The sequence below is a fragment of the Vespula pensylvanica genome, chromosome 13, assembly GCF_014466175.1.
Source record: "Vespula pensylvanica isolate Volc-1 chromosome 13, ASM1446617v1, whole genome shotgun sequence".
In the NCBI taxonomy this organism is placed as follows: Eukaryota; Metazoa; Arthropoda; class Insecta; order Hymenoptera; family Vespidae; genus Vespula; species Vespula pensylvanica.
In genome coordinates, this window is record NC_057697.1 from 4,347,512 (window position 1) to 4,357,277 (window position 9,766).

Genomic DNA, 9,766 nt, shown 5'->3' on the forward strand with positions numbered 1-9,766 from the left:
TTGACAAAACAAAAATTTTGATATTAAATACACAATATATTGTACTATTTTTTTTCCATTTATTTGATTCAGGAGTCAATACTTTGTATTCCACGTGAAAGAAAAATATTCGACATTTAGAGAATAATAGATATCATATTTTAATTATAGCAAAATTTTTCATTTGTACAACAAACTATAATATACCATAGCTAAGGAAAATGCTCTTTATATTATCTGAAATAATATATTGGTTACTAAGATGAGTACTTCGAAAGAATTCCGAATAATTTAATTAACCTATTTGATATAATACAAAATAAACGTTCAAAAAATTAATTTCAAAATAATTATTTCTAAATAACTCTGTAACTCTTTTATGACACTTGATTATATCTATCATTCAATTCAATTCTTCCTGAAATGTTCTACTACACCGAGCATTTTGTGCACATCGTTGATCACACATAAATCATTGACGTGCCTTCTTTCTATAATGAACATGTAAAATAATATTTAAAGTCACAAAATTTAATTAAACTTAATATTTTTTATCCAAATAAAGAGCATTAATAATTCTTACTAGAAGTTCTTGCGCAACTTATTAATAAATTCAACATATACTATTCGATATAAATAAATACAAATGTTCTTCCCGGATTAAACACATACATTATAATATTAAATTGAACATAAACGTGCTATACAAATGTCCAATATAATGAATAACAAATAATTTTTATGATTATTACAAGAAAAGCACCTATTATTTGGTAAAATATGAAAACAGGTGAAAAGAGGGGTGCTGTATGACTTAGTCTTTGCAATTTGAGAGACATACATACGCAGAAGTGTTGCTCGATTGCAACTCTTCTCAGTCAGCGTCCGACCACTGTAAGGGACTGTCGTTTAAAAAGAAATGGCATGAATCAAAATAAACATAGTATAGTCGATTCAATCGATAATATATGTAACGTAAATGTGTATTATAAGTGTAATATAAATAGAAAAGTATAATGCAAATATATAGAGTGTACTTCCTTTTTTTAAGGAAATATAAATATAGTGATGGACATATCAATTAGAAGAAAAAAGATTGAACGAATAAAAGAAAAAAGATGGACATTTTGATAAGCAATATACATTTTACTGTTTACGACTGCTACCATATCCAATACAAGTAAATATGTTTATCCTTGTTTGAACATAAATAAAATCTTCGTCATGAAATAATAAGTCTCATATTTTCATTGTGACAAAATAATTTAAGTTTTTATCGTATTATAATAAATCGCAGCAAAAGAATATGCTTTATGTACTATCTACAATAATTGATTTGCTGTTAACGTAAATAATAATATTCGAAAAGAATTTAAAGTATAGAATGCTACTTACTCCAGCAAAAACTTCGTGCGACACTACAAACATACCACCGATTGAAAGTTCTGTTGGTTTTATGCTTCTTATTAATAAGAGTAGTAACAGCTTTTGAGTTTGTACAGAAAAATTGTAGAATGGAATGTTACACCTGCAGGATAAAAGAATATTTTTATGTTCATAAAAAATATGTAAAAAATTGCTTACTATAATATGTTGCTAATTAATTAAATTGAGCTTATTATTTTAGTCTTCTGTATTGAATTCTTACAATTCTTTGAAAACGTCATTGCTATGATGAATAAGTAATTGTCCAATGTAAAAACTAATATATATAATAAATACAAATGCAGTCAAATAAATGCAGCATTCAATTGTTTGCCTTTTATTTTTTAAAATGGTAGACAATTGAAATATCTGGAAAGACATGTTACATCTATATATACACAGAGAGAGAGAGAGAGAGAGAGAGATTATTTATATATGTATATATATATGTTTGTGTATATATATATATTTTTTTTTATATAAAAGATATATAAAAGATATATTTAAAGTAATAATTAGATATTAAAAAAAATTAAATGATGAATACTTAAGTTTAAATTATAATAAATCATATACTATTTCAAATAAATAGTTATTTCAAAAGATATTACTTACATATAGGAAATTAAAGAAAACAAGCAGCATCGAAATAAAAACTGCGATTAAGTAAATCATTTTGGACAAATTATTTAATAAATCAACAAACCTTGAAAAGAAAAACATGGAAATTGATTATGATAGTATATAATTTAGATGTATACTGTAAATGTTCAAGCTAATGCATACTTTTACAGAAAATAGCTAAACATATAATACTCAAAAAAAAAATTGATTTTCTGATTAAAAAATAGCGAAAAAATTATTTTTTATTATACTTATTTGTAATATTTGATTTTTTTCATAGCTTTTTTAAAAATATTTGCGAAATATTTTCATATACGTTTATTATATATATATTTTATAAAATTAAAAAAAAAAACTTAAAAAAATATTTTAATAATAATTCTAGAGCAATAATGATTGAACAAAAGTTTACATTACAATTCAAATTACACGTCCCGAAGATATACGAGAAATTCTAATTTGATTCAACTTTAGATTAAAAAATAATAGCAATTTTGAAAATACACAAATTTTTTTACAAATAGCACATGCAACGAAAATAAATGTGTATTAAGGTATTTAAAACTGCAATTGAAACAAACGATTTCACTCGTACTATAAGGAAAAATCTAATATTTAGAAAAATTTATTTGATAAAAATTTATTTCGAGCTTACTTCGTGATTCTTGTATAAAACTGAATTAGGTGGACCATCCAATCCCTTTCTTCCTGCAGTGTTGCAATACACCGATCATTTTCTACATATTTTTGATCATTATTAAATGATTTACGTATATTCAATCTACAATTAACACGTTAAGTAATTCTTACATTCATGAAATAAAATATATTATTTTCCACTAAAAATTTCAATGCAGAAATTATTAGCCATCCCAATGTTATTTAATATAAAAACCATAATACTTTCTCTTACATTATAACACACAATTGACCACATGCGTGTTGTATTAATACCCAATACAATGAATAAAGTATAATGCTTATTGTTATTAGAATAAAAATTGCTATTATTTGATAAATAAGCAAACTATAATATAGCGACCCTGCCTGTAAAACATTATCAATAGAAAAAGGTAATGTTAAATGAATACTGCCTGATGTTCCAAAAATGTACAAGAAAACACTCAAAATACTTGGAAACGTTATTGATATAAGATAGAGGTAGAGCAGAACTGTAAAAATACAAAAAAAAATGCATATTTACGATATAATTTTACTATTGTTTGAACACATTTTATTTGACCTACCCACGAGGACATACACATATAATTTACTCTTGTTTGTGTACTTTTTCATAATATTTAGTTCCATTTCATTTCTCACAAACTCGTAATCAAATTTGATATGAGCAAGTAATAATTTGATCTGAAAGATAAACATATTTTTTCATAAATAAATATATTCGAAAAGAATGAAAATTAATGCTAGAACAATAATACGAACCGTTGTTAAACTAAAGTAAACGGTGATGTAACAATAAATTATATATAAACCAGGTATCAATGACTCCAATACTTTAATAGTCGGTTGCAGTTGCTTATCTGTCGTGTAGAGTTGATAAAACTAAAATTTTTTTGAAATTCAATGATATAATTAATATCTTATCTTAGAAAATTAGCTAATAAACAGCAATAATCGACTGACAATGAGTAGTCTTATTTACTGAAAATTGCGAGAGTAATTATATGACAACTCAATACATTATTTTACCGAACTAAATAATTTTTTTTTATATTTAATACAGTAGACAAAAAACTTTTTAATTCTTATTTTTTATTTCTTTTAAAGATATTATACTTCTAAGAGATGATACAATATAATTAAAGATAACTTAAAGAAATTATAATTAACTTAAAGAAAAGATTAAAGTGATAGTTTCTTTAAACAGGAATTTTCATTCAATGTTGTAAAAAAATAATAGAAAATTATTTCCATTTATAATAAGATTAAACAGATAATAATAAATATTTCAAATATTAAATATTCATTTGCATAAAAATACTTATCGAATAAGAAACAAAAATAAAAGAATATTAAACGATACTATAATGAAAACTTACCCCAATCTAATAAATAACAAACAATAGCATTGCTAACAAAATTTCTATTCCCACATGTACTATTTTAGTAAGATTAATTACGGTAATATATTATCTATTAAAAACGTATTGAAACAATATCGCGTATACATATACATATATATATATATATATATATATATATATATATATAAGATAGATTTACCTGATGCACTATCAGTGGTAATAAATAACCAATTATCGCACAAAGCATGAAGAACTGATCACGAGAATTTAATCCCAGAAAAAATTGGAGTAATCGATTTGAAAAAAGAAAATGTCGTTTATAGTAACTAAGACCTATTGGTAACATCGTGAAGTGTCTTGCGTTAACTGAAAGAATTGATCAATAAAATCTACCCTTTTTGTGTATTTTAATTGCCGTCTATTACAGTAGCTATAACACTTTATAAAATATTAAAAAGAAAAGTGTATGTCATCATTATTGAACCTATAGAACCTAATATTCGAATATTTCTTCCCTTTTGAAAATTATAATATCGAATACTCGCTGCAAAATATGAAAACAGGTGATTGTTCTCAACGATTGAAAAGAGGGTTGCTATATGACGTAATCTTTGTAATTCGAAAGACATGCGCAAAAGCATCGCTCGATTGCAACTTTTCTCAGTCAGCGTCTAACCATTGTAAGGAACGGTCGTTTAAAAAGAAGCAGCATGAGTCAAAATAAACATAGTATAGTCGATTTAATCGATAACACGTAACATCAGTGGGTATTATAAGTGTAACGTAAACGAAAAAGTATAGTGTAAATATATGGAGTGCACTTTTTTTTCAAGGAAATATATATATATAATGATTGAAATGTCAATTAGAAGAAAAAAGATAGAACGATTAAAAGAAAAAAGATGGATATTATGATAAGCAATATACACTTTACTAATTAGGACTGTTATTATATCTAATACGAGTGAGTATGTTTATATTCTTCTTCGAAAAAAAATATAATCTTTTCAACGTATAATAATAGGTCTCGTATTTCCATTGTCGTAAAATCGTTTTGGTTTATAACATACTGTAATAAACCGTAGCAAAGGAAAATGCTTTTTGTATCAACTGGAATAATGAGATTTTTTATTAATATAAAGAATATTTGAAAATGATTTAAAGCAGTATTATGCTTACTGTCGCGAAAACCTCGTGCGATGCTACAAATATACCACCGATCGAAATCTCACTTGGTTTTATGCTCCTTATTAATAATAATAATAGCAATTTCTGAGTTTTTATAGATAATGTATAGAATGGAATTTGACATCTGCAAAATAATAGATGCTTATTTTTTTCTCATCTTGATAATTAATTTTTTTTTTTATGAGAACATATTTTAAATTAATTCAATTGAATATAGCATTAGGTTTAGAGATAATCATCTTACAATTCCATGAAAGCGTCATTGCTGTGATCTATAAGCAATTGTCCAACATAATAACTAATATAAATAGTAGAAATTGATCCAGCCATGTAAATGCAGCATTTGATTGTTTCGCTTGCACTTTGCAATACCACAGATAATTGAAACATCTGAAATAAAAAAAAAAATTAAAAATTAAGAATAAGATAATAATTAAATATTAACGAAAAAAATATTCTTCTATAATTTTTTATGATATATGCAAATATACATTGAATCAAATAATTCTATGTACTTATGATAAACCTATTACTCACATATAAAAAATTGAAGAAAACGAGTAAAATTGAAATAGAAATTGCAATTAAATAATTCATTTTGCAATAATCGTTAATCAAATCAACGAGCCTTGAACAGAGAAAGAAAAAAGATTATTATCATAATATATAATAAAGAAACGTATTTAATATAAGATATATAAGAGTATTCGGATGTAAATATAAAATTAAATAAAATTTAATTCTTAAAAAAAAAATTTAAGAATGATACTTTAATTGTAAGAGAGATATATTTTTTTCAATAATATTCTTTCAAGTATGAATTTTCTCATGCATATTTCTCATATTTCACGTTACATTCACCACATTGTTTTTAAAATGATATACAAAAGTATATTGCATTATCGCATACCTACATTCAAGTCATATGATTTTAGAATATTTAATGTTCTTTATTGAATTTTGTTGAAAAAGAATAAGAATAAAAATAAAAAGAAACATCTAAAAAATTAATTTCATAAGAATATTATTTCACTAACTCCGTGATTCTTGTATAACATTTAATTATATCGATCATCCAATCCCATTCTTCCTGAAGTGTTGTATCACTTCGATCATTTTCTACATGTCTTTTATCATTTTTAAATGGTCGACGTATTTTCCACCTGCAATGAATATGTTGTCAAAGAAAAAGAAACAAAACAAAATTTACATTTTTACGAAAATTTACGTTTACATACATAATATGAAATTAATCGTAAATTATTGTTATAAATCATGCAATGTTTCAAATTTATTATTTTTTTTTTTATTTATTATTTTTTATATCAAAAATTTTAAAAGCAATTACTATCCAATCCAACAGATATTATTTAATCTTTAAAGTAAATATACCTTCTAAATAAAACACGTACTTACATTATAATGCTAAACTGACTACATACGTGTTGTATTAATACCCAATACAATGAGTAACATGCACTTCCTATTATTCCTACTATAAATAGTGCAATTACTTGATAAATAAGCAAGCTGTAATATATCAATCCCGCATTTAAAACATTATTTACGGGAAAAGGTAATGTTAAATTAATATCATCCGATATTCCAAAAATATGGAGAAAAACGTTTATTATACTTGGAAACGTTATTGAAATAATATACAGAATGATGAGAACTGTAACAATACGAGAAGATATTTATATCATTGAAATGTCTTATGTTAATTATAATTGTTTTTCATTTGAAATTCTTTTTTCCTTTTTTTTTTTTTTTCTTTTTTTTGCGCTTACCCACTATAAGATACACATATAATTTGCTTCGATTCGTGTACTTTTTCATAATGTTCAATTCCTCCTCGTTCGACAACACCTCGTAATCAAGTTTAAAATGAACGTACAATAGTTTCACCTTAAAACGACACATTTTTTTCCCGTAATCAAGAAGTTTTTTTTTTTTCTTTATTTATTTATTTATTTTTTTTTTAATTTACTACAGACAAGAGGTATGATAAGAAGAAAAATTAATACGAACTGTTAGTAAACCGAAGTAAACGCTAAAATAACAATAGACGACAAATAGACCAGGTACCATTGTTTCCAGCACTCTTATAGCCGAGTGCAGATTGAAGTCCGACGCGAAAAGCTGATAAAACTGGAATATATCGTTAAATATAATTCAAAATATTACGTGATAATAAGTAAATATTGATTCTTATAAATAAATAATATAGAGAGACTGGGAACGTTTAAATCAGCGTTTCTCAATTTTTTGACGATCTAATATTAATACAAAATTTGTTTCTAATATTAATACAAAAATCTGATGGAGACTGGTGGCACTGTACATTGTTTTAAAGATAGGCATATTTACAAACTATAGTTCTGTAAATATCTTACAAATTAATTTTGACTTTTTACGTCTTGACATAACGGAATAAATAGCATTTCGCAGTACATTAAAAATTTTATTCGACTTGATAGATTGAGAAATACTGATATATAAAGAGTGATATGAAAAATAACAACATTAGTTATTGGTCAATCTAATATATTATATAATATAATCAAATTCTTTTGATACTCTTAAATATGTATTTAATTATTTATTATTTTTAACCATCTTCAATATTCTTTAGAAATTATACAGTGTGATAAATAAAAATGAACGAGTTAGAAGGAGAAAGGGTGTTTGAACTGGTTGCTTGAATCTTTTTCTCTAAATTATAAAAATTAATTTAAAAAAATGAATTTATTCTAAGTGGAAAAAATAGAGCACGTAATAATGAATATTTTAAATATTCAATTTTACGTTCCACTTTTACAACCTCTCTATCTCAGCATCATCCCTCTCATCTTCTTATCTCTTCAAACACCATTCTCCCAAAATTTGGAAATTTTCTCTGATAATAATTAAATCATTATATATAATTTAATTATTGTTGTTATTATTATTGTAACATATGTGGAAAAAAATGAGTAAACTAACGAAACATTGTTATGATGCAGATAAAAAATATTTAAACAAGCATAGATTTAGATATGCATAATGTGAAAGAAAAATATTAGAAGGAATGATAGATTTGGAAAATGGATATCAGAAAAGCAATGAATGCGTGTATAATGTAAGTTAAGAAAGTGCGTGTGTGAACGAATACAGTATAAAAGACGAATGTTTTTGTTTAAGAACAGAATTATCAAACAAAACTGAAAAATTATTTATATCACTTTATTTATTTGATAAATATTTTTATTAATTAATAATAAATATTTTGTAAAATAAATGATCAGTATAGGTATATAAGTATTTATAATAAAAAAGCAGTACGTAATATAAGTAATTAGTATAAATAATTAAGTGGATTTTTTTATTTAAAATATTGACAGATCATTATATTTATAAATATTTTAATAAAAATATTGATAATTTTTGTCAATAATCTATAATACTGACCGTCTATAATACTGATGTTTATAATACTGATGTCTATAGTACTGATGTTTTATTATAAATATTTATATGGAATATTAATTAAAAATGTTAAAAATGTTGAAAGACTGATCCAATAAACAGCAGACTATTTATATTATAGAAGAAGTATATTTTATCTGTATTTTTTATATAAATATTTAAATGAATTTATCGGATAAAATTAAAATCTCATATTTTTTGCGAATAATTACCATCAATCAGAAATAAATTATCTACAAATTTAAAGTCTCAGGCAAGATGATACTAATGATTGTGATAAAAAATCAAAGATTCATCAACTATCTTTCAGAAAACGAATTCGATTACGTGTTTTGGCAACAAACATTTAATCATTAATTACAATCATTAAAACATTTAATCATCAAAACATTAAATTTCATAAAAGTGTTTATCAAATAAAAAATAATAAAAAAGAAAAAATAAAAAGAAAAATAAATCTCATTAAATATAATAATAATAATAAAAAAGAAAAAAGAAAAAGAAAAATAAATCCCATTAAAAAAAGAATATTTTAATTTATACGATATTGACAATTTCATCTTTACTGATTTAATAGAATATAATGAAAAATTTTTTCGTTAAATTTCTAATCACATTTTTTTTATTGAAACGATATTATTAGTAATAAATAATAATTCCGTTCAAATTGATGATAGATAAATTTACCTGATGTAATATCATTGGAGATACGGAAACAATTACAGCACAAAACAAAAAGAACTGACCATTTGTACTTTGTTCGGGACGTATGCGTATTAAAAATTGTAATAATCGATTCGAAAGAAGAAAATGTTGTTCGAAGTATGCTAGACCTCTTAGAGACATTTTTAATCAGTGTATCTCACATTTACTGAAACGGAATAAAGAAGAAACTTGACGTTGTTTCTTCATTACACATTCTAATTGACCTCTGTTGCAATAGATATAACACTTTATAAAATATTAACACATAAATAAGTACCCTATAGATATTGAAATCCATAGAATGTAACATTCTAAATTTACCTTCACGATTC

General features: G+C 24.0%; 1 protein-coding gene across 1 annotated transcript; it reads right to left on the reverse strand.

The window, feature by feature from the left end:
- Positions 1-1,290: 1,290 nt before the first annotated feature.
- LOC122633953 lies at positions 1,291-1,785 on the reverse strand. The gene is made up of 2 exons (XM_043822449.1): positions 1,628-1,785; positions 1,291-1,507 (listed from the first exon to the last, which is right to left on the reverse strand). Exons 1-2 carry the CDS (start codon positions 1,783-1,785, stop codon positions 1,291-1,293), a joined length of 375 nt encoding a protein of 124 aa, XP_043678384.1.
- Between the last annotated feature and the right edge of the window lie 7,981 nt (positions 1,786-9,766).

Excerpts from the sequence above, each read along its gene's own strand:
- LOC122633953 (XM_043822449.1), bottom strand. The coding sequence starts at position 1,785 with ATGTCTTTCCAGATATTTCAATTGTCTACCATTTTAAAAAATAAAAGG. Across the intron at positions 1,508-1,627 it reads AATGACGTTTTCAAAGAATT|GTGTAACATTCCATTCTACA; the intron begins GTAAGAATTCAA and ends TTTATCCTGCAG.